At 41.0% G+C, this 26,340-nt stretch overlaps 1 protein-coding gene across 1 annotated transcript in view; it reads left to right on the top strand.

Moving 5' to 3' along the window:
• The window catches only part of LG04H1orf198 (linkage group 04 C1orf198 homolog), a 54,769-nt gene extending 30,692 nt beyond the window's left edge, over positions 1-24,077 (top strand). The window contains exons 3-4 of the mRNA XM_073627757.1: positions 6,693-7,286; positions 14,005-24,077. Of these exons, the coding sequence (XP_073483858.1) occupies positions 6,693-7,286; positions 14,005-14,061 (651 nt within the window). The 3' untranslated portion in view covers positions 14,062-24,077. The remainder of the gene's footprint in view (positions 1-6,692; positions 7,287-14,004) is intronic.
• Positions 24,078-26,340: the final 2,263 nt, after the last annotated feature.

The raw sequence follows: 26,340 nt of genomic DNA, 5'->3' as shown, positions 1-26,340 counted from the left end.
ATGCATTGTGGGATTTTTGGAGTGTTCTCTGTGTATTTTTATTAAAAACGCCCATAAACGTTAACGCTATAAAACACTCAAAAAATCCTAGTACAAAACGCTGTTAAAAGCACGTTTTTCAACCAGTGTTTTCTTCCAGCAATCTGGCGTCCAGAAAAAGCTTTTTTGAGCTTCAATGTGCATGGAGCCTAAGAATAATAAGCTGTCAGGTTTGTAAGGGCTCTTTCACACGGGGGATCCGTATGTCCGTTTTTCATCCTTCCGTTTTCGGATGAAAAACGGACATACATGTATCCCTATGGAGCGTCGGATGTCAGCGGTGACATGTCCGCTGACATCCGACGCCGCTCCGATCCGAAAAGTGTAACGGAGGAAAAACCTACTTTTCCATCCGTTTTCGGATCGGATCGGGTGACGACGGACACTACGGTCCGTCATCATCCGATCCCCCATAGGGGAGAGCGGCGCTCTGACAGGTCCGTAGCTGCACAGCGTGCAGCGATGGACCTGTCATCTTTCTGCTCAGCGGGGATCGGCGGAGCGATCCCCGCTGAGCCAGCGGGTGTTCACGGGGCGGATCATCACTGATCCGCCCCGTGTGAAAGAGCCCTAAAACCGTGATATCAGAACCAATTTTAGGTTAATCACACATAGCTGGAGAACTACTACAATTCCTTTAAATTTAATTAAAACAATAACCTTGCCAGTGCATGTTATCTCAGCTTGCAGAGCTTGGATTCATTGAATAAGTTTACCAAAAATGTAAATATTGCAGAATATACAGCCTCATGCTACCTAACGAAGCTCCATTTCATGCTGAATAAACTCAATCATTAATGTATCTCACATGGAAAACTATCTTTAGATACATTTTTACTCCAAGCCTTTTATTAAAATAAATGTGATCAAAACAAAAATAAATTAGATTTTAAATAAATTTAAAAAATCAGATTAATTTTTTTTTTTTTTTCTAAATCATTGATTTTTATCCAACCTGAGTCTACTTATTTTCATGCTATTGCTGTCAATAATTACCTGTGAACAAATAAAACTGTTGTATCCTTCCAGTGTAATAAACCGTGTGATTGGTTCACAGTTTTTCCCTGAATTCTGCACTGACATATAGGACATCCATTACACTAGCAATTAGGGATGCACCGATACCAGTTTTTGTTTTTTATTAGGCCGAGTGCTGATACTTTTTCTCAAGTGTCAGGTTTTTTTAGGGCTCATTCACAGCATACATGCATGAAAACTGATAAAAAAAAAAAAAAACACACAGATTTCACTTGCAGATACATCAGTTTTGGTCATTTTAGTAATGTTTTACTGCCTGTTCATATATGTGCGGGCTGGGCCACGGTGCAATTTGAAAGAGTCCTGTGAAATTCCAGTCCGGCTCAGGTGCGATTTCTAATTTTGTACACAATTCACATTGGAATCGCACCTGAATCTCGGAACGAAATGGCACTGCAAACCGGCCCCCACATATGTGAGCCAAGTCTGAAGGTATCTGTTTTAGTATTGTTTAGTACAAGTACTTGTGCAAATGCTTCGTATCGGCACTGATTGCTATCAACTTTTTGTGAGATATTTCACGAAGCCTGTGTCCAGCTGAGAGAGTGGATGGATGCCCTGTAATGTTCCTTATGAGATAAGCTTAGGTGGTTATAATGAAAGCATACCCTCTCATCCAAAAATATGTTTTAAAGGATAAGTTCGCCTTTGGAAACATGTTACATGTTCCACCTGATTTTAGAGTAGAACATATAACATGTTCCCAGTACTGCAGCCGTCGCCCGCTGCCCCCCCTTACCTGTGGCAACAGTATGGGGAAAAGGTCCCTGTACCAGCTGTCCCTGTTTGAAAACATATAAGGAAGCCATTTGACCTGAACACTTATACTTCTATTTCCACTGCATAGTGCAGGTCAGTAATTAAAAGTTCAGGGATGCCTAAAGTTGCTGTATTATTTTTTGATGGAACAATAATTTATGCTCACTGTGTTGTAATATTTTATTTGTTTAATAGTTTCTTTGGGAATACTCCTGGTTCCATGCATAGATAACTATTTTTACCTGCAGGTGCTGTACACCTTCTTGAAGTGGTTGTAACCCAAAAAAATAAATAACAATGTATCCTGTTCCTTTTAAGCATGAATAATAGCACAGTGCTTGTGCTGTGTAATTTGGCCCTTTCTATAATCTAAAATACATATCTGATCCTGCCTGGTGCTTCCCTCCCCTCTGTAAACTGACCATGTTTATCATGGCTGCTGAGCCCGGATACCGTGGTCAGTTTACGTGCCTCCGTCATCCGCTGTCTCTCCTCTCTTCCCCTCCCTGCTAGTGTCGGTGCCCTCTCTTCCTACTGCTAAAATAACTTTATGTACTTTATAGATTTGCCTCTGTTCAATGATCTTGTGTGCCCCAGTGTAGAACATACACTGCGGCACATATCATTGAACAGTGGGGAATCTATAAAGTACACAAAGTGGCTTTACAACCACTTTAAATTGTGTGTGTGTGTGTGTGTGTGTATGTGTATGTATATGTGTGTATATATATATATATTATATCAATATTCATTTTGTCTTACATGTCTAATGTATGGTACAGATTTTAAGTGTTTGTTTGACTTTCTATAATGTATCAAGACTTGAACTAAGAATCTCAAACAAAACAGATGAGCACACATATGAGCCTAAAGATTATAAAGGCCTAAACTGGCTATCATGAATTTACAGGAAACTGTTAGACTCCAATAGTAAAATTATCCAAATGAAAATATCCCCCACATTGCCTGTCCAGATGCACAACAAGCTGCAGTAGTTTCAGGACGTATTAGCCAGTAAAAAGTTATTTTCTGTCTCCTCGTGTTTTTACAGAATCCTTATATTCAACATAATAGTTCTATGCATTCAGGGCATTCATCACATTTATCATGTTTTCAGAGTGCACTTCAAGCCTAGTTTTTGACACTATGGTTGAGCCCAGGTTCACACTGACAGCGGGAAATAAGCCCAGGTCTTATATTTATTTTGGCAACCAAAAACACACTAGGGCTTATTTTCGGGGGATGTCTTATTTATTTATGGTATGTACCGGTACAATGATCTTAAAGTGGTTGTCACCCTAAAAAAAAAAAAACCTGATAGATTGCATAGTGCTTGTGCTGTGTCATTTATCCATGTCCTGTGTCCCCCTGTCTTTTCCCCTCCCCCTCCCCACCAGGTCAGGAGTCTTTTGACATAAACATCTTAAAATACTTATAGAATTATGTAATACATTTTGTAGGAATTGTGCAGGCATGGGGTGCAGCGTGTCTTCCTTTTGTAATTGTTTTCAGGGAAATACCTTTTGTTACAGCTCCTCTGGGTGACACATGATCTGCTTGAGCTCTTCTCCGCTCTGAGATCCCCGCTGACATCAGCCCGCTCCGTGCACTGAAGAGGGAGGGGCCGCAGACGTCAGCCGGGAGGAGAGTTGAAGAGGGAAGCGCCGATATCCCCGCTGCAGATGTCAGCCAGGAGGAGAGGAGAAGACCTCCGGCGAGTCTGTAAATAAAGTATTTGCACAATGCAGTTACAAAGGGAGACACACACACCTTATAGCGGTGTAATCGTTCCGCAAGGTGGATTACATTTTTTTTTTTAACGAGCTTTACTAGGGCTTATTTTCGGGGTAGGGCTTATATTGCAGCCCCCCCCCTCCCCCCGAAAATCCTGCTTGATCTGGTAGCAGCCCCTTGCCTTTCCCTGTGCAGCAGGGCTGGAGTGTGAGAGAAAGAAGCGGTGCAAGGAAACAAATAAGTTCATGAGCTGACAGGAAGCATGCGGATAGGTGGAGAGAACAGAGTAAGAGATAAGCACACCATTGGGCCGCTTCACCTTAAACCATCAAAGGCTGGAGCAGGTCCGGGACAACCTGGACTCAGAGGAAGTGGGTTAAATGATGCCGGTGTTCTGCCAATATGTGCCCATCGTCGAAAAGTGCCCGCTCATGCGCAGAACGAAACGGCACTCCAGCTGATTTCCTGATCAGCCGCAGTGACGTCACCATAGCGCATGCGCACATCGTAGAAGCCTTTTTTTTGACAAGAGATACCATTTCTCGGCCACAATTTAATGCTATAACAGCGGAGGGACACCATATTTGTCATATTTTGCCTCGCTGTTGTGCCACGAGTTTACAACGAGGCACAATCTGACATCTACGGTGTCCCTCCGCTCTTTGCATAGCTTTCAATTGTGCCTGTGAAATGGTATATTCCGTCGAAAAAACCCTGTGCTGACTTTTAATTTTTTTTTTTTTTTTTTTTTTTTTAGCAGAACTCCGCTTTTAGTATATCTGTGCAGCACAAGCTCTGAATTTCTAAATTGAGAATCCTTTAGCTCCTGGCCTTTACAGATGTCGGTATGCAGAGGTTTATACATTGGCATTCCAATCTGGCGTCTTTCGCATGGTAGGAAAATTCTTATGTATTAAGTAGACGATACAGATTAAATTTCCAGTGAACAATCACACTGCCTGTTTCTAAATCCAGGATATTTGCTTGTCCATGCTGGAGTTCTGTACAAAATATTTAAAGACCTGCTGCCTGCATACTTTACATAAGTCACTTATCTAAAATGACAATATGTAAATAAGCAGATGATGCATTTCCTGTGCCTTGCACTGGTTGACTTTCTTCTAAAATAGGAGGTATTAAAAAAAAAAAACTAAGTATTGAAAAATATAAACTTGCATGGTACTGAAAGAAGTATCCTTTTTGTGTTCTTTAAGTCTACTTTCCCACCAGTATCTGTAGTAGGCTGTGGAATCCTTTTAGCTATCGGAGATGTGGCAAGAAATAAATAAACTTTTACCATTTGTTTACCATCAAGATCTGAAGGTAGAGCAGCACCCTGCAACTAAAATCAGTCATGGCTAAAGGACTTTTCCAGATTTTTCTACCTAGAAAGGAAAAGGAAGCATCTAACTCGGGTGTTTTTAAACTTTCTAAAAAAAAAAAAAAAAAAAAAAAAAAAAAAAGGCCAGTTTGGGATCCTTTAGCCTTTAGAGGGGCCCAATTGTGGCCAGTGGATGTAGACAATACCCTGGTGTTGGTGACCAGTGAGAGTAAAAAATGCCTTAAGCCTGCCATGGACGGTTCAAATTTCAGTCAGTTCATCAGAAACCAACATATTTGAGCCATGTATGGGCAGGCTGAATGTACCCAAGTTGATCGATCAACTTGCGTACAACCAACCTGTCGGAGTTTACAAGCGATTATTGCCAGGAGCTGTTGTAGCCACTAGCAAAATTCACTGTGTTCTCCAGGTGGAGACGGCTTCCCCCACCCTCCTGCTAGGAGAACACTATGACTCCATGGGAGGGATTCCCCCATCAACACCGTGGTTGCAGGAAAGAAAATCGCTCTGTCTATGGCCAGCCTTAGGTTTAGTGGGAATAAAAACAGTGCCAGGGTTGGTGATTAGTGGGAGTGTAAAAAAAAAAAATGCGGTTTTAAACCTTTTTTGGCTGTTAGCAGGGGTTAAAAGCACCCCACTAGCGGCAGAATAGCAACGATAAAACGACAGTAAAGCGGCACTAAAAATAGCGGCGCTTTACCGCCGACACCTCAGTGTGAAAGTAGCCTTATGCCCTGTACACACGATAGGATTTTCCGACAACAAATGTTGGATGTGAGATTGTTGTCGGAAAGTCTGACCATGTGTATGCTTCATAGAACATTTGTTGTTGGAATTTCCGCCAACAAATGTTTGAGAGCAGGTTCTCAAATTTTCCGACAACAAAACTTGTGTACACAATTCCGACGCACAAAAGTCCACGCATGCTCGGAATCGAGCAGAAGAGCCGCACTGGCTATTGAACTTAAATTTTCTCGTCTCGTTGTACGTCACCGCGTTCTTGACATTCAGAATTTCCAACAACATTTGTGTGACCGTGTGTATGCAAGACAAGTTTGAGCCAAATCCGTCGGAAAAAAATACACGGTTTTGTTGTCGGAAAATCCTGTCGTGTGTACAGGGCATTACTACACAGTACCCGTGTTGTTTCATAGCAGCCATTGCTCAGTAAACATTGAACATTGAAGCACACTCAGGGATGGTTTTAGATAAATTGGAACCCTGCACAAAATGAAGCTAGGCCTTATGTGATAATGATAGCTCGGTAAAGTTTATAAACTGCACATGCCAAACGGAGGAGCAGATCCAAAATTCTTTTTATCCTGCTGAGAGCAAAAAAGGCAACACAAATTTAGATCAAGATCAATATTACAAAATATATTCACAAGCAGTAGTGTATTTTGCAAATTGTCTTGTTGTGGCCAAATCTTGAAGTTTTGTGCACATGTACCATGGTGCCTTCTGTGCAGCTGTGATGTCAAATAGCCCCAAATAGCTTTAGAGAAAATCCCATTTTTATTGCAATAAATGTTTCACAATTTTTGATCTAGACAGCGAGTATGGGATCTTGCATATTTTGGCCCTGATTTTGCTAATTTAGGTAACTTGTGTGTTTTGTAAAGATATTCTATAAAAGTTCCAAAATCAGTTACGTGACCAGGATTACAGTCAGATAATATTGCCAGTTATTATTTTGGTACAGATAAAACTTTGATTTACAGTTTATAAATCATTATTTGTTTTTTCTTTAAAATTGTCTCCTTGTCATTTCATTTAACAGAGTCAAATGGAGTTCAGTGTCGCCTCTTTATCTGGTCAAGAATTAGCAACTGGTCTTGCTCAGACTGAAACAAAGCAAACCCCTAAACCTGCAAATCAAACCAATCAGATTAAGACTCCTCTTGGCAATCCCCAAGTTAAGAATACCCAGGTTGCTAGAACACCCAACTATGATGGATCAACTCCGATGAGGAAAGAAGAGGAGTCAGCCTTTTGGAAAATAAGCATGGAGCGATCTAGAATTGAAGGTTCACAGTCAGAATTTCAGTCTTTAACACCGAGCCAGATAAAGTCCTTAGAAAAAGGTGAAAAGCCACTACCTGTTTATTATAGGCAAGATTCTTTCCAGAAGGAAAAGGAAGTATCCAAACCTGAGAAACCAGCACTGTTGACTGAAAAGCCAGTTGTGATTACCAAACAGCCGAAGACTACCATTCCAAGTGTTGTCTCTTTGGAGAATCCTAGGCCAAGCCAGTCTTCTGTCAGCACACTAGATGATGTCTTTCTGCCAGAGCCAGTTGAACCTGTAATGGAAACCAGCAAGGGACCTGAAAATGATGAGACTTTTTCAACAGGACCTCAACTGTTTTCACAGGTTGGTGTTTAAGTTATCTCATACCTTCTGTAAGCCAGTTGTACTCACACTCTGTGTTGCTAGAAAGTTTTGCACCGACACCTTTGATATACAATTGATTGACAAACTGGAAGCTGAAACCTTTGTGCAACTTGTGCTTAAACATTCAATATAAGCATGAAAAACAGTGCAGTTGCACAATGGCAACTACTTTAAGTATAATTTTCTCCTCTTTAACCTTGCGTAGCCTACCCCCACCTGCCCCAACTGCATACATTCTGAAATCCTGCATCCATGGCCTACCAGAATGTTTATCTCCTCCTGCTTGAATCTTCTAGCTGTACACATGTGCAAAGTAGCTTCCCATAGAAGCCCGTGGGGGTTCTCCTGCACACACTTGGAAGAAGATCCAGGTAAATACTGTCACTTGTCATGCCTGTCTGTTCTCAGTCTATCCAGACACAAGTTTCTTTGGCTGGTATACCTGGCACTCCTACTACTACCTCAGAACATTGGACTCCCTGGATTCGATTGCTTGCTTGACTTGACCTTGGATCTGTTGTCCATTATGTCCCTGCTATCTATTTGGCTGTCTTTAGTCAACCACGGCAACGACCTTGGCTACTTACCATGGCAACTCCATAGTCCTTGGCTCGCCTTTACTGGGAATGGGCGCCTGTTAAAATTCAGTAATCTGTCACTTCCAATAATCCAGAGTTTAGCTTTTGGTTATTCTGCTAAGTGTTCACTAGGTTTCACTTTTGCTACCCATGTATGTAAGCCCTTAAAATTAAGATGATGATTTAGAGTTAAGACCACAAAAAAGTGAAACAGATCTATCTGCTGTAATTTGCCAATATTTTATTTCTTATACATTACCAACAATATTTTCTACCCTGGCACTTATTTATTTATAAATTTTTGGAACCAGTACTATGTGCATGTATAGGTATATTTTGCATGTATACATCATCTATACATATGTCACCTTTATTTTTCAATTATAAGCCATTCCTTCCTGAATGTCATATTAATTACTGAACGCATTTTGTCATCCGTGTACATATTACATTTGACTAAGGGCACTTTGTTACAGGAAAATGCATCTGTGTGGCAGATACATAATTTACTACTGCATAATCTGTTTATCTTTACAAAGCATCAATTTCCTGATCAACTTTTTGTTCCTTTTGGCTATATGATGCAGTCTTCATTTCACTGCTAACAACATTTATGGTCCTTGAAATCTAATTTTCTTTGTGTCTGTTTTCTGCTAAATAAATAAATACACAGCAGAGTACAATTGCCACAGATAATTGTCAGGCATGCCCTTTTGGAAGTATATGACAATTTATATTTGGCAAATCTAACTTTAAACATAATTTTCAGCCAACTGTCATTAGCCAGAAATCCCTATTTGAATACATAACTCACAAACCAGTAAAGCGCACTACAAGGTCCAGCTTCCTCAAGCAGTCAATCAAAAGGTGCCAAAAGTGTTAAGGACAGAGGCCAATTTCACATGACAAGGATTCTGCAGCTTGGCAAGTAGATCCAGGGAGATCCAAAAAGCTCAAACAAAAAAAAGAAGATAGTAGCATGGGATCCTCATTGGTATTATGAATTGAATGTATTCAACAATAAAAATAGTACACTTACATGTTAAAATCCAGCATAGATAGAAAACCTACTACACTCTGCCTCGTGGAACCTCTCTCGCTAGCAAATAGGGGGTTCTTCGAGACAGAGTGTAGTATCCAGGGCGCCGGGCATCGATGGCTTCTCTGATAGCTGTCAGAATCTGATCCTTGCCGGCTAGAGGTACACACTGCTGACATGCATTGACAGCTCTGCGGTGGTTTCGTCTTCTATCTATGCTGGATGTAAAGCGTTTAACATGTAAGTGTACTATTTTTATTGCCGAATAAACTAAATTCATAATACTAATGAGGATCCTGCGCTGCTATCCTCTTCTTATTTGAGTACATAATGACTGTATTATCTAAATAGTCATAAACCAAGATGTAGATGTACATACAGTAATACCTCGGATTGTGAGTAACGCGGTAACGAGCGTTCCGCAATAAGAGGTATTATTTTTTTTAAATCCTGACTCACTTTGCGAGTGAGCAGGATTCAAGCCTCTGCGGTGTGCAGTACCGCATTTGGCCAGAGGTGCGAGGGTGGCGGTGACACTCGGAGCTACTCGGAAATACTTTGTTCCCGAGGGTTTCCAAGTGCATTCAAGCTGTCTGAGTATTTCCGAGTCTCTCTGGCCTCATACAGTGCTGCTTACATTAGAAGTCAATGTGGAACAAATGATCTTTGTTTCCATTGACTTCTATGGGGAAACTCGCTTTGATATGTGAATGCTTTGGATTACAAGCATTCTCCTGGAACGGATTCTGCTCATAATTCAAGGTTCCACTGTGCATATAGTCTAGCCATCCATGGGTCCTCTGGATAGTCACTCCCTTCCCCCAATCTTCATGAGTATAATACATTTATGCAAAAGTACTAACTAAAAGATTCACAGAGAACATTTTATTCTTTGCTTGTGAACATTAGTCTGATGGACACTGTTCAGTAAGCATTTAAAGGCCCTGGGAAAGCTTTCTTTTGAGTCCTTAAAAGACAAATGCTGGATCATATAAAATACTCCCAAGCCTACCTCAAGTCACTAAACCTCCCTTGACTACATGGTCCACAGCCTGGCCGATAAAAATTAGAAAGACTTGAAATGGATGTAGCTCCTGCAGTATGGTTAAATCTCATTCAGGTCTGAGGGACATTCGTGCACAAGTGTGGGCTTTCTGGGCTTGTAGACAACAAGGGATGCCTCCAGCATTAACTGCTTAGTGAAGCTAACTGCACAAAGTGGTACAGAACCAAACTGTAAAAGCAGAAGAACATAAATACAAAAGCCTCTGTAAAGGCAAAAATAAAAAAAAATAAAAAAAAAATACTCCATTTACTAGCCTCTCATAAACTATGGCCACTTCTCCTGATCTGTCATCCTTTTCAGCTCAGCATTCTGTGGGAGAGAGCAAACTGTGCGGAGACAAACTGCAGGCAGCTCTGAAAAGCCAGTGAAGAATTGGTTGCATAGTTTTCTCTACAATGCAGCCAGCTAGCGGAAGTGACAGTTGCAGCCTGGAAGAACAGAGCTTCAGGAGCCAGAGGAATGGAAGGAGAGTCAGTACTCACTGTTGTGGCATCATTAGCTTGCACTGCCTTACTGTCCCATCCAGTAACAACTATAGACCAACATGAGGCACAGGGCCAGAGCATTTTTGACAGCCTTGGTTGTTGGTGCCCCCCATCAACACACTGTGGGCACTGAGTAGTTGCACAGCCGTGGGAGCAGAAAACCAGCCTACAGCCAAAAAGCAAGTCTTTTTCAAATTGTAAAAATGTGTTTTTTATGCTGTTTTGAGTATAACATTCTTTGGAATATTTTATTGTATATTCTAATCTGTACTTTCACATAATGTGGACTGCTCTTCCCTGTATGCTGTGCATATGCTGGCTTCCTTAACAATCACCAGGTTAAAATGCACCCACCCCTTACTCCACCCTATCCACCATCAGGTTAGCATGTGCATTGTACAATCTTGCCCTCCAGCTGCTCTGGTCCGGCCTCCCCCCTTCTCCCCTCACAGCTGTTGCTCCCGGCTGATCTGCCCGGCCGCTATCCCTTTGCCTCCTCCTCCCCTCCGGTGGTAGCATTACTCCTGCTGACCACTGAGGGGGAGGCCTTTATCACTGGTTGTTATAGAGGAAGTAAACCCTTGCTAAAATGTTCTTCTGTTCCCTCCCCTGCAAAGTAAAGACATAATGTGCTAGTATGCATCACATACTAGCACATTATGTGACACTTACCTGCATACGAAGCCTGCGCCACCCCGCTGCAGGCTGCATCCATGTTCGCCTGTCTTCCTTCCAGGGCTGTGGACTCCGGGTCTGTGACTGGCTGGAGCCACGTGACGTCAGTCATGCGCGCAGGAGCTGCCGGTCACGGCACTTGCTACTGAAGAAACGCCACGGGTGCCCATTTCTTCAGAGCATGTGCGCCGATGACATCATCAGCGCAGTATACTGTAAGTATCTCCTAAACAGCGCACGTTTAGGAGATATTTACAGTACCTATAGGTAAGCCTTATTCTAGGCTTACCCATAGGTACAAAGTGTAAAGGGAGGTTCACAACCTCTTTAAAGGACGCCTGCGTGTTCAGTATGATGAACACACAATTTGTTTAACAAAAAGAAAGATGCATAATCAGCTGGAGTCCACACAGTATGAGTGTCTTTCTCCCATGGGTGGAGGAGGTCTTTGTGGCTAGGGCTGCAAACACCAAAAATAATCTTATCAAGGTGTAGTATAGAGAACACCAACAGGTACCCATCACCTTATATTAGAAGGGAATCATCAACAGAGAAGTTTTTTATGTTGGGCAGGCTATAGATTATGTAGATTATGTGATTTTTCTTTCCTCCCACAGAGCTATTGTGTTCTCGTGGGGTGGCAGGGGGGAGCTGTCCCTGTCGGAAGAACACAGTTATCATTTATGCTAGCGGCTATAGCCACTGGCAATAATTGCATGCTAGAATTCCGGCATACTGGTTGTACCCACGTCAATCGATGGATATTATACCAGAGTTAATCAGCCTGCCCATAGATGGATCGAATCTCGGCTGGCCCTTTGCTGAACCGGCCGAGATTCAAACCATCTATGGCTGGCTTTAGTATACGCTGTTCAAGTCAGACACTTCCTCTCACGAATGTACTGTCTGAGCTCTAATAATGCTATCTGTTCACATTCAGCTTCTCCTCACCTCCTTCCTATGTCAGCCCTCATTAAAATCTCCACACCTGGGAAGGAAAGAAGCTGCACCATCTGCTAGCGGGTATATGGCCGCATGTAAACAATGAAAAAACAAGTGTGTCTGTATTTTTTTTTTTCCTGGGTTTTTTGGAGTAATTTTTACTTAATATACATAACAGAAGGAAAATGGATTTATTAGGTGCCATGTGGGCCATTTGGGTAGCAGATGCCTTTCTCTCTACTTTAACTGAACTCCTGAACAGTGAGCTCAGCAGTCTGACAGGAATGCCCAATTCCAGAATTGCAAATCATTTGGCAGGTAAGGCATCTGTTTGTCTGGAGTTTTGCTTTTAATAATCATACTAATACTACAGCGCTATCGCTTATAGGGAGCTCACCTATCAAAAACAAAACATCGCTAATTTTCTTCCACCTCCATTCATGTCTACCCTACGTGATCATAATGTTTTCCACTGCCATCTATGTCCTACGGCTTTTGTTTGTGACCATTTTTCACCACTTCCTCCGTGCTAACTTTACAACCCTATGTGACCATTGACATCCACTTCCACTTTTTTTTTAACAAAACAGAATGTTCCTTTATTGCAACAAAAGGCATGGTACATATTAAGGAGTATGAACAATATCAAAAGACATATTATAGACGTATAGTTTTGGTGGACTCAAAGTACATATCAAATAGATGACTACGCTCAATGTTTAGGGTACATCTCAAAGGAAAACAGCGATACCTCCCCAAGTCTAAACAGGGCGAAAGAAAGGTAGACTCTGGCAGATTTTTAAAAGTAAAATCGGTGCTTTCAAATCTGCTGTCTATGGCAGTGGTGGTCAACTCACTTTAATTTAATTTAAAGGGTATCAAGTGTGGCCCCTAAAGTCACCACATATAATATTTCGTAAATGTAATGTCAGAAAGCTGCCAGAGACTGCAGACCTGCTATAAAACAGTGGTCTCCAAACTGAAGCCCTTCGCTTTCTTTTATCCGGCCCTTGGGGTACTATTTCATCCACGGATACCAACAATGGGGCATCATTTCCTCCCCACTAACACCAGTGAATGGGGCACAATTCCTCCCAATGACACCAACGATGGGGCACAATTCCTCTCAATGACACCAATGATGGGGCATGAATTCTTCCAATTACACCAGCAATGGGGCACAATCCCTCCCACCGACACCAAAGAAGGGACATTGTTATTTTTTCTGCTGACGTCTGGACTTTTTCTACTCCCAAAGACTACAGTCCGGCCCCCCTAAAGTCTGAAGAACAGTAAACTGGCCCCATGTTTAGAAAGTTTGGAGACCCCTGCTATAGAAGACGGCCAAAGACTAAAGCCATGATATAGCTGTCGAAGACTTGGGACATGATTCAGGAGACAAATTACGTGGGACCGCAGCTCTTTTAGTCCCTTTACAAATCAATGCTTCAATTTTTGTGCTTCATACAGCCCCCTTAAAAATTACTTGTGACACATGATATTCCTCTCAGCAAAACCCATTTTATAAAAAGATAGTTTAAAATAAAGGGCCTCTGAGGGTGCCAAAAAGCCGCAGGTTGGACATTGGGTTTCCATGGATCGCTAGAGAGCTGTGAGGAGATACTGTGTGCTTTAAACAGCTTACAACAGCCTCCAATCAAAAAAAAAAAAATTTCGCACAGATGAGCATGAAGGAAATTGAAGGAGGTTCTCTTTACAAACTAAAACTGGTATTCTAGAAGTTTTATGTTGCCAACTATAATTTATAAGAAATTCATAGCCAAGTAAAATAAGCTGCGTTTTCATACCTTGTTAAAGTTATTTTCTTTTAATGTTTTTTTTTTTTTTTTAAGTTTTTGTATTGGTTTATACATGTGACAGTAATCCTTTTTTTTTTCCTTTTCCTTTACAGATTAACACTAGCAGTATGCTCTTGAAGACTGGATTTGATTTCCTTGACAATTGGTAACACTAAAGGCTGCTATCAGACCGATCGGAGTCATGTGCAAATCGTTTTTTTGTAACCTGAAAATTCTTGCCTTCCTAGACAGCTTTTTGTAAAACTGTATGCATTATTTTATATCATTTTGTGAAGTATTTTGTTAGTTGAAATTTTTATGTATTGTTTTGGCAAAGTCAAGCTCTTTTTAAAAAGGTGCTTAAACTATTGACCTTCTTAAATTTAACTTTTTGAACAGTGCTATTGCCCTTAAAGGGAAGCTAAAACCAAAATTGCCTGTTACTACTCATTTAAACTAGCTTGTAATATTGTTGGACTAATCTACTGTATGGGAGCCTTAGTTCAGTTTGGAATTATGGGTTAATTCATCGCAAAACTAAAAAAACCATGGTTTTTAAGCACCCTATGTAAAATAGTATTCATATCGTAGAGAATTTACTGAATAGAAGAAGGGTTTGACAACAAGAATTGATAAGAATGCCACTTCTGCTTGAAAACCCAGGTGAGGGATTATGCGTTAATACTTGAGCATCCCGTTTTCTGTTTCCAACCTAGCACTAAAGTTTTTTTAGATGGCAAAGTTGTGTAGACTGTTCCAAAAAAGTTCTTTCTGTGCTATTAAACATGTTAACCCTTTTCCCTCCCTATGCCAGCGTCCCTTAAATAGGATCATTACCCTCGGGGAGCAGGAAGGACCAGCCGATTATGTGCCAGCTGTAATTGGCTGTCACAGTGGTCACATGAGCAAGGGTCAGTCCTGCCAGTTTGGACACTGTTCTGGGAGCACATAGTGAGCATGCTTTCAGCATAAGAAACCTTTGCCGTCCATGTATGTATATGTGCGGCATGTGGGCGTTAAAGCCCACAATCTTTTTTGCCACACATATGCATTACGTGGGCAGCAAGAGGTTAAAAGTTTGGCATAGGCATCCGAACATGAGGTCTGTCTTTGATACTAATGATCAATACGACAACGATGGGGAACAAGGAAAGGATCATTGGTTACATTGAATCTACAGAATAGTATCGGTGCCAATTTGGAAGATCTGAGTTGTATCCTAGTTAATTTGTTTGCCATTGTTTAGAGCCATTGTTTTTGCTAGTGCAAATTGGGTAATATATAGTGGAGCTGTCTTCTAGTGTCCTACCTCTGAACACAATCCGGATCTGAATTCAGGAAACAAAATTGCACTGTGATGTTGAACTCTAAACCAGTGGTCTTAGTGGCTCATTTAGAAACTAGACTATAGGTTTCAAAAGAAAGATTTGAAGATTTTAAACTGTTGGAGATGTGGCACCAAATACTTGGTGTCAAGCTGAAGTATAGAATTTTTCTCAAGTAAACAGGGTTTAAGAATCTCTAATTAGCACATGTGTATATGTAGTTCTGGTCCCCACCATTACAATGATGATACTGGTATAATTATTTTTGATACCTAGATTTCATACACTTTCTGTCTTGATTTCCAACAACACTAACCACCCAAAGCTGTTAAATTATATACTATGACATCTTTTTATCAACATATCAGCCACTTATGACACAATGATCTTTCTGCTTTAATTGCATTGCCATTTTTCTTTTTTATAAAACAAAGGTTTTAGAGATGTAATAAAAGTTGACCACAGAAAGGCAAACATTAGGTTTGGCATTGTAGATCCATTTTAGTAGGTAATATAACTATTTAAGCTCGAAAGCCATTTTCACATTCAGCTGTGGGACAATTAATGTGGCAATAACTTTGAAATATGCTATGTTACAGAAGTGAGGCATATAATGGGGAGAATTTACCAATAATGGAGCAGTTGTGCATAATAACCAATCAGCTTCTCAATTTATCTTGTTCAGTTAGGCTCAGTTTCCACTACTGCGAGTTGTTGTGCGACTTGACATATGTGAAGTAGCATAACAAGTCAAAATACATTTATTTCAATGGTCCCCGTTCTAATTGGTGTGACTCAAGTCGCAGCCACTTCAAAAAAGGTTTTTGTACTACTTTGTTCCGACTTCGGTGCAACTTGTTCTCCCATGGTTCTCACCAGTCGCATGACTGGTGAGAACCAAAAATCACATTGCAAAGTCTTAGGGCCCTTTCACACTGGGGCGGGGGCGGTGTCGGCGGTAAAGCGGCGCTTTACCGTCGATATGCGGCCGCTAGCGGGGCGGTTTTACCCCCCTGCTAGCGGCCGAGAAAGGGTTAAAACCACCGCGCTTTGCCAGTGGTATAGCTGCGCTGTCCCATTGATTTCAATGGGCAGGAGCGGTGAAGGAGCGATATACACTCCGCTCCTTCACCGCTCCGAAGATGCTGCTAGCAGGACTTTTTTTACCGTCCTGCTAGCGCATCGCTCCAGTGTGAAAGCCCTCGGGGCTTTCACACTGGAGACAAAGCAGCGGCACTTTTGGGTTGCTTTGCAGGCGCTATTATTAGCGCAATAGCGCCTGCAAACCGCCCCAGTGTGAAAGGACCCTAACTGTAAAACACGCGACTTTGGGGCCGCAATAGTGGAAACTGAGCCTTAAGCTTTGAAAGAAGCTGATTGGTTGGCATGCACAGCTGCTCCATCTTCTTTGGTAAATTCTCCTCATTGTGATGTGTTATAAAATATATTTTGAAGGCAAAAGGCAGTACAAAGAAACTAAATAAGCTTTTATTTCCAGTTTTAACAAGTGGTTTTATTTATATTTACCATTAACACATCAAGTTTAACTCTATTTTTTTTTTTTTTTTTTAAATATATATTCATATTTTTAATGCTTCCAACACAAAATCTGAACAAAAAAATAATGCAACATTTTTATACGTGCAGTGTAACGTTTGATAAAAAAAATGGTGAACTTCCATTTTATTTACATATACTGATTAGACACATGTAAACCTTTTTGTTTACTTAACCACTTCAGCCCGGAAGGATTTACCCCCCTCCTGACCAGAGCACTTTTTGCGATTCGGCACTGCGTCGCTTTAGCTGACAATTGTGCGGTCATGCGACGTTGTACCCACACAAAATTGACGTCCTTTTTTTTCCTACAAATAGAACTTTCTTTTGGTGGTATTTGATCACCTCTGCATTTTTTTTTTTTTTTTTGTTTTTTTTTTTTTTGCGCTATAAACAAAAAATATCAACAATTTTGAGAAAAAAAAGCAATATTTTTTACTTGTAATAAGCGTATATTGATTGGTTTGCGCAAAAGTTATAGCGTCTACAAAATAGGGCATAGATTTCTGGCATTTTTATTATTTTTTTTTTTTTACTAGTAATGGCGGCAATCTGCGATTTTTATCGGGACTGCGACATTATGGCGGACACATCTGACACTTTTGACACTATTTTGGGACCATTGTCATTTATACAGTGATCAGTGCTATAAATAGCCACTGATTACTGTATAAATGACACTGGCGGGGAAGGGGTTAAACACTAGGGGGCGATGAAGGGGTTAAGTGTGTCCTAGGGAGTGATTCTAACTGTGGAGGGGATGGGCTACCACTGACATGACAGCGATCACTGCTCCCGATGACAGGGAGCAGTAGATCCCTGTCGTGTCACTAGGTAGAACAGGGACATGCCTTGTTTACATCTCCCCATTCTGCCTCTCTGTCTGAGGATCGCTGCCACGGGGGGCGCGCACCCGCAAGATGGCAAATTCAAAGGGACGTACAGGTACGCCCATTTGCCTGTACAAGCCATTCTACCGACGTATATGTGTGTGCGGAGGTCGGCAAGTGGTTAACTTTATGCTATGTATCGCAGTGACAGAATATAGATTCCTCCATTAATATCTTAATCAGTGAGCTTTAAAGTTTGAAGTTTGAGCCTAGGTTCACACTGATGCGATGTGGGAACCAGCGCGAATACAGCACTGGTTTCTGCATTGCATCTCTCCTGCAGGCAGTTCACACTGCCTTCTGCTGCAGGTGTCAATACATTGTTAATGACACCCCCAGATCGGTTCACAGATCACAGTGCAAACTGTGAACGCGCACAGGAATCGGATCGCATAGGTGAGCACACACATGCGATCCGATTTCAGTGCGGGGGGGGGAGACACTGCACCTTTTCTTGCGAATCTAATGCAAGTTAGACCTCTCATCAAATCTCGCAGATATCGCATGTGATCTGCACCACAGGTGCAAATCACATGCGATGTCTGTGATCGCAGTAGTGTGAACCTGGGCTGAGACGGGATATGAAATTGTCAGCTGAAAATCTGCCCCAACAAACTGCCTGACCTTACACTCTGCATCCTTAGAAGCAAGGAGATGGTGTGTATCATACATCGGGTGATTTTTTCACTACTTGATTCAAGTTAAAGAATACCATACAAATTCTTGCATAAGCCCAGTTGTGACTTTCCCTATTAAGGTTTATGTAAACCCTAAAGATCGGATCTTGTGTGATTCCTGTGCAATTCAGTGCGGTGCAATTTTCAGCCTATTTATCTGATGAGCTCCAAGTGCACCGGATCGTACAAAAAGTAATGCATGCACTACTATTCAAAAACGCACTACATAAGCTCGCATGGTACTGCAGTACTAGGTAATCTGGTGCAGGCAAATGCACTGCTTTTGCAATATGCATTTAGGGTTTCGTTAAGAATATATTGACACTTGCAGCAGGCACTGGGTTTTGAGCACGGCGCAGAAAATGCACACAGACCACACCTTTCCTGTAACAACCCCGAATTTATTTTTTTTAGTGTGTTTGGTATCATGCCCCGTTGTTTACAGTTTTCTTAAGCAAATTGTTTTTTGTGTGAACTAGCTGCACGGTTTCTTAACTGGAGCTCCTGCCAGTAACAGCACTTTCTGTTGCAAACTGACAACACTAAGCCACTGCCTCTCAATCAGTAGCAGTGTTGTCAGCCTGTTGTGTGAGCGCCTTCATTTAGCCATTGTACTGCCTATAAAATGGACAGCCCAACTTCCAACTGAAACAGGGCACATGGCAGGCTTACACCGCTGCTGCTAATTGCAAGATGGTGGCTTAGCGGTTTTTACCTACTACAGGAAGTTCTGTTACTTTGCAGGATCTCCAGGTAAGAAACCAGTGTTCAGAGAAACATAAGCGTATTACTGGGCATATGGGGCAATGGGAGTTATTTACTAAAGGAAAATCCACTTTGCACTGCAAGTGCACTTGGAAGTAAAGTCGCTGTAGATCCAAGGGGGACATGCAAGGAAAATAAAAAACGGCATTTCAGCTTCCACATGATTGGATGATAAAATCAGCAGAGCTTCCTCTCATTTCAGATCTACCCCTTAGATTTAGAGCGACTGCACTTCCAAGTGCACTTGCAGTGCAAAGTAGATTTGCCGTTCGTAATAACACCCAATGTCTCTATATTAATACTACCAGTACCTACACCAATAATTACAACAAACTATATATTTTTTTTAAGACTGCTAATTTTGACTGCTGATGCAGATACTATTACTTGCCCAGGAATCCTAATCTAGCAAACAGCTTCCCTGCACAGATTCAAACAGGAAAGCCTTACTTTGAGTCCACTCAAGGTTCTCATTTTTAACTGAAGACCTGATGAAGGGGGAGTTCCTTTGACCTTGGCTTTCTCGTAACACAATATCAATAAATGGATTTAGACTCTTATCTTTTAGTCAGGTGCTCCTTCCATATATGCACATCTTTTTCTGGTAAGCTGCTGGAGTACCCACTGGCGGACAGCCTTGTGTGTTGTGAGCAGCCTAACCTTAGCCTGCGGACTCTTAAATTATTTTTTGCCCTTTTACTACTGTGTTTAAACTCCTATCAAAGTCCCAGCATCTTTTGGATGGGTGTAAACAAAACAGGAACTTAGGGGTATTTTCCAAATGTGGACACAGACAGCAGCAAAAATCCTAACCTTTTCCTACTCTCACTAAAGTATTTAAACCCAAAAAAGTTTTTTTTGTTTTTTTTTTTTTATGGCTGGTGTTCAGTTTTAATATTAAAACCTACTCAAACATGGCATGTTGTATATGGACTGTTAACCAGCACTACCTAAATACAGAGACCCAACATCTCTATTCAGCTTGCTCAGGTATTCACTCACCATGGCATAGTGTGTCAGTTTGTGTGTAATTGATTGTATTTTTAACTCTAACTTAGATCCCCTGTGTGGTTTTTGATGGTGAAGAATTTATCAGAATTCAGAATTTTTAACTTTAGCGATATGACTCTTTTCTGGCTCCCTTCTTGTCACTAAGAGCCGGTTCACACCAGAATCACACAGGAATGCAGTGTGCGTTCCTGTGCAATTCACTTTGGTGCAATTTTTTAGCCCATTAATATAAATAGGCTGAACCTACACTGGATCGCACCAAAAGTGCTGCATGCGTTACTTTTTAAAAAGGTACTGCAACTGGATTGCATAGTATTGTGGAACCATGTGATCCGATGCTAGCAAATGCACCGCATTTGGGGTGTCGTAAGGATTACGTTGACACCTACAGCAGATTGTACATCCAGTGTGTTTTGAACAAGGTGCAGGAAACGCACAAAGAACACAGGTTTCTGTTCTAGTGTGAATGACCCCTAAATGTTTTGGGGGAAAATTAAAGAAGTAGCGCCTTGTACACCTTATCCCGTCTTCAGCCCCAGGTAATGAATATTGTTCAATGCGCTTTTAAAGTGTAAGAACTATTTATATTTCGCACGTGTAATAAAGGTCCATAATTCCTGGTGTGATGTTGAGGGTTTTTGCTAGTAGTAGTGCTTCCCAGTGAGTTTAGTCCACTCCAGGAATGCTGTTTATGGGCTTGCTGGCCCATTCTATTACCAACACACAAAATGAGTTTCCTACATGGGTTTTCACCATCAACATGAACATAAATGACACTCTGTAGCCATGCTGCTCCTCCTTTTGCCTTGCTCCTCCACACTATCTAACATAGCATCTTGGTGTTCCCGTACAACCTCAGCTCCTTGTTTCTCTGTCACTTACTGCTCCTGCACTGTGCAGACATACATGCTCTGGCTGCCCCATACAAACTCTTTGACTCTTGGGGAAGGATTGGAGTCCTCCTGACCCCCAGAGACCTTCTGTCTGTCAGGTCCTAGATTTTAAAGGCTATGATCAACTGCTGGTTTCTGACGAGACCCAGGCACAAGATTGGAGACTCCTTCCCTCCGAAAGCACTTTTCAGTCTCCCAGCTCCAAACCCTGATTTGGAAATTACAAAACTCAGAGAGCGATGAAAAACCACCTTTCTCCACTCAGAACTGACATTCTCGAGCCCCTCAAACAGTAATCTTGAGGACCCTATGCTTTCTCCTACATGTTCACAGTGGCAGGGCCTTGCTCTGTCACACTGGATATAAGCCATTTACCTATTTATATATAGTGGAGGATTGTTGAAGCGTGATGTTATGAATAAAATATTCAGTATAAAATAAAGGAAAAGTTGAAATGATGTTTTTTTTTTCTTTAATGTGCAGCTTAGCTTTTGCATGCTTTAGGAATTATCCCATCCAAATACACAGGTGTTAATTGGAATTTTTTTATGTAAGATTTTATGCTCAACTTTTTTTAACCATACGGTTTAGGTTGTTGGGTTGTTGGGGGGGTTGAACCTTCTATGCTGGAGAAGTCATACATATGTTTTACTTATATAATTATGCTGAGGTTACAGAGCACATTTATGGATTTTGCATGCATTCCTTAGCAGGATTATACATTCCCTGCCTGTGCTATATTTATAGTAAATGTAGTTCAAGTAGAATGGGCAGAGTGCATGTATATAAAACCTAACTTTGACATACCTGGGCTGTATGGGTGAAAAATATATATTTTCAAACCCACAAATATTTTTATTTTATACAAGCTGTTTTTGATATGTAAAATGCATTTTATATCCTTAAACAGGTTTATATATTTAGATGTTTTTTTATTTGTTCATCAACACTTAGTGGTCAATAAATATCTAGAGCTGTTTATTAAAAAGAAAAAAAAAAGATTATTTTCTAGACATTGCTAAATAAATGCTTTTACTCTTTATACATACATTGTGTATCTTGCCTTAAATTGTTAAGACTGTGCTGAACCTTCAGTTTGCATTGGTTGTAGTTACATGCTGTTTTATATCTATTTTAACCAATACTGTGGGCTTTTTAAAATGTAGTGCAAAGAGCATTAATGTGCTGTAACTTGGAATAAAAATCACCCACCAGCCCTCATTATTACAACTACTCTAACCTGCTTAAAGCTGATACGTGATTGTTGCTGTGTGCAACACCTTACTGCTTTTACACTACGCTGTTAACAAGCCTCTGTAACAATTTATACATAAAAAATTGTATAATGAAAGTAATTATTTGAACTTGTATTTAATTGTAAATATAACAGTTTGGTTGCTGTCGTAGGAAGGGTCACTCACCATTCAAGTTATTTTATTTAGTTTGTTGGGTGCTTATAACTGAAACCCACTTTCATTGTACACTCCATGTATTCCACAGTGGAGCAATATACATTGGAGGGGGGCTGTTTAATAAAACATGTGCAGGTTGAATACAGGGCAGGGTGATTTTAGTTACCCATGTTCTGGGGAACTTTGTGTGTTAAGTACATAAATGTTCACTTTAGTTAGGTAAACAGTTTAACAAATTCTTGATTTTAAAGTTAACCATTAGCATAAGAAATCACCTGGAATAAGCAGTAGCCCCCATGTTTTCTTTGGCAATTACTAATAAGTAATAATAAGCATGCATGTTCATTTGATACAAATGTGAACATGTATGAAAATATCTTGCATCACCTATCTATCCTGCTACCCTCAGCTATCCATGGTAAGGTTAAGTAAAGACTAAAATTTCCTTGTTATTAGAATGCACCAGCTTTAAACGGGTTCTAAAGCCTAAAGGATTTTTTACCTTAATGCAGTCTATGTTTTAAAGGTGAAAAAAAAAAACCTTCTGTGTCACAGAATCCCCCTTATACTTATGCACAGTGCTGGATTGAAATCGGGGTTGGATGAGAGCAGCGACTCTCTTGCTCCTCACAGGGCAGATTGATAGCAGTGGGAGCCACTGTTAATCAAATTCTGTAAGGAGGGAGTGGGGGGGGGGGGACGAGGCAAGTAGCGCTGTCTTTGTCAATAGATACAGACAGGGCAGCTTTGGAGCGAGCCCAAATGAGTGCCCCCATAAAAAGTGGCTCACCACCAAGGGGGGGAGCCAGGAGCGCTGGGGGGGGACCCCAGAAGAGGAGGTTTTGGGCTGCTCTATGCAAAACCCATGTTTGTACTTTTATTTAAAAAAAAAAAGAAAGCTTTACTTCTACTTTAAAAGCCCTCACCCTTCACCAGTGTGCTTTGAGTCACTTTAGAGCATTGCTTGTATTCACATTGCTCAGCTTGATATTGAGTAATATGTGGATGTATCACTAGGCTACTATAGTTCTGCAGCCTTCATTTCTACAATAGGGGCTTGCACTGTTCCTGGTAAGGGCCCTTCCTCCAAAAGCCATGTAGCAAAGCAGGGACTGGGCAAAATAGTTGATCGTCTGAAGTGATATGGAATACTCTTAAAAAGCAAACCTTTAAGGTCAATATTGTTTTTAGTGAGAGAGAAGTTTTCATTAGTGGCTTAGGTATAGTTTTATCATTTTTATTCCTATGAAACAGAAAGGTGGGAGTTTAGACTGGGAGATTATGTGTCAGATAAATATTTTGGAGGGCATTGTCTAACACCTAATATATTGCTTGACTGGCCTATAGCTATTTGTATAACTTTTGTACACATTCAGTACATGTTCCGTAACTGACTTGTCAATGTTTATGGTCATCTGCACCTTTTACTTTACCAAAGTGAAGTGTTGCAGGCTTTTGGAAGTGGAAGAATAAGTATTAAAAGATTTAACATTCTCTCCTCTGCTGCCTTTGTATTTCTGTTATTATGCGTGGGGGCAGACGCAGAGCTGCCTGGGTGCTCTTGCCCTTCACGATGTTTTTTTTTTTCAATTTTATGGATTTCTTGTCATATTTTATATTGTAAACCGTAACATTTAATAAAGTGAATGGACGTAAGCACGCTTTCATGGTGTCATATTTGTCGTGCAAATTTTGTTTCTACTGTAATAAGTACATATGTTTTTCATCATTTAGGTCAGGATCACACATTAATAATGCGACTCTGTGACATTTTTTCTAACAGCCAGTATGCATGAGAAGATAAAGGGGTTGATTTACTAAAACTGGAGAGTACAAAATCTGGTGCAGCTCTGGATAGAAAACAATCAGCTTCCAGGTTTTTTTGTCAAAGCTTAAAGCGTTACTAAACCCAGGACCCTGCATTCTCTATACAGTATCTGGTCACCCACAGTACAAAGAACATGGGAATGCAATCATTTTGGTAAATATAAACTGCTAAATATCTTTTCTCATTAGCAGTATATAGCAATCTTGTAAATTCTATTAGTTGCTGGTTAAAGCTTGTAGGAAGAATTTTCATACTGCACTGAACTGTCTTGTCAGGATCCAGGATACTTGGCCCTTTGTCTGGACAGTGCTGACTGGCCCTGTGCTGATCACATGCACTCTCCCAAGGAAAAAAAACTCTAGCAATACACACCAAACTAAGCATGTGCAGTCTGACTCCAAAGGCTCTGTTATCCGGACCTGTTTTGGAGTCAGTATAAGAAGAGGAGGATACAGGAGGATATAGGAGAATACACAGACTGATTTTACTGTTGTGGGTTTAGAAATACTTTAATTGAACAAGCTGAAGTTAGAAACTGGCTACCATACACAGATGCACCAGATTTTGCACTCTCCAGTTTTAGTAAATTAACCCCAAAGTGGCATGTGTGGTTTTGGCCACGTTGGGTGGGTTGACAAAATAAACAAGCTGCCTTAATGTGACATACATTGATGTGTGTATTAATACACTGCACAAGTGTGATATTGGAGTCCAGCTCCAGCCAAAAGCACTCCAAAGACATGCTGGTAGGTTAATTGGCTTCTGTCCAAAATTGGCCCTAGTATATGAATGTGAGTTGGGGACCTTGGATAGTGGGCTCCTTGGGAGTAGGGACCAATGTGAGTGTGCGATGTATGTGTGGAGCCCTGCGTAAATTGACAGCGCTATATGGGTACCTTTTTAAAATAAAAATAATAATATAATAGATGAGCGTCTTAATGAGACATATTGTACAGGGATAGGGACAATTGTAGACACGCACCCACAATCACTCAGGTTGAACTGGATGGACTGGTGTCTTTATTCAACCTTCCTATGTAACTGTTTTCATTTTGGATAGAGTAGGGTTGGGTTAGAAGCCTTGTCAGCCTTTTTACTGCGGTTGTTTCCTGGTTTTGAGATTTCTCTTCACTCTGGAATCTTTCCACGTCCTGTCCATATAACAGCATCAGACAGAAGAGAAGTCGGAAGATATCCTCCAATGGTGACAGAGAAAGCAATAAAAACACATTTTCAAGCAGACAAGCTTTGGTATTCTGTAGCAGGAGGAAAGATTAGAACGATGGTGGGCAAGTTATTTGATATAGGAGACATCAAGGCCCACACATAATGGTCAGTATATGTTGTGCTACAGAAAGCAATCAATCAAAGACTGGGATTACTACATTATATGGATTCTGCAGGAGCTAGTCCAAGACTGCAGACATGCTGCTGGCATACCATTACTACAAGTGGGGGAGTGTTCACTCCAAAAAAGGAGGAAGTAGGGGGGCACAGTGGTGTAGTGGGTAGCACTCTCGCCTAGCAGTAAAAAGGGCTGCTGGTTCAAATCCCAACCACGACACTACCTGCCTGGAGTTTGCATGTTCTCCCTGTGCATGCGTGGGTTTCCTCCGGGTACTCCGGTTTCCTCCCACACTCCAAAGACATGCTGGCAGGTTAATTGGCTTCTGTCCAAAATTGGCCCTAGTATATGAATGTGAGTTGGGGACCTTGGATTGTGGACTCCTTGAGGGTAGGGACCGATGTGAGTGTGGGATGTATGTGTGGAGCGCTGCGTAAATTGACGCCACTATATGGGTACCTTAAATAAATAGGGATAATTGTAGACATGCACCCACACTCACTTAGGTTGAACTGGATGGACTGGTGTCTTTATTCAACCTTACTAACTATGTAACTATGTACCATCGCTTTACATTAATCATATAGAAAGAAAAAAAAAGCATAAAAAGTCTCTGGGATTTCTGAGATACTGGATAGAATATCAACCATATGCAACCCCAATTCCAAAAAGGTTCGTATGCTGTGAAAAATCAACATAAATACCAGAATGTAATGATTTGCAAATCTCAAAAACCCAAACTTTAT

The sequence above is a fragment of the Aquarana catesbeiana genome, linkage group LG04 (genome assembly GCF_042186555.1).
Source record: "Aquarana catesbeiana isolate 2022-GZ linkage group LG04, ASM4218655v1, whole genome shotgun sequence".
Lineage (NCBI taxonomy): Eukaryota > Metazoa > Chordata > Amphibia > Anura > Ranidae > Aquarana > Aquarana catesbeiana.
Note: the sequence above shows the minus strand (reverse complement) of the source record. Positions and strands in the feature narration are given on the sequence as shown.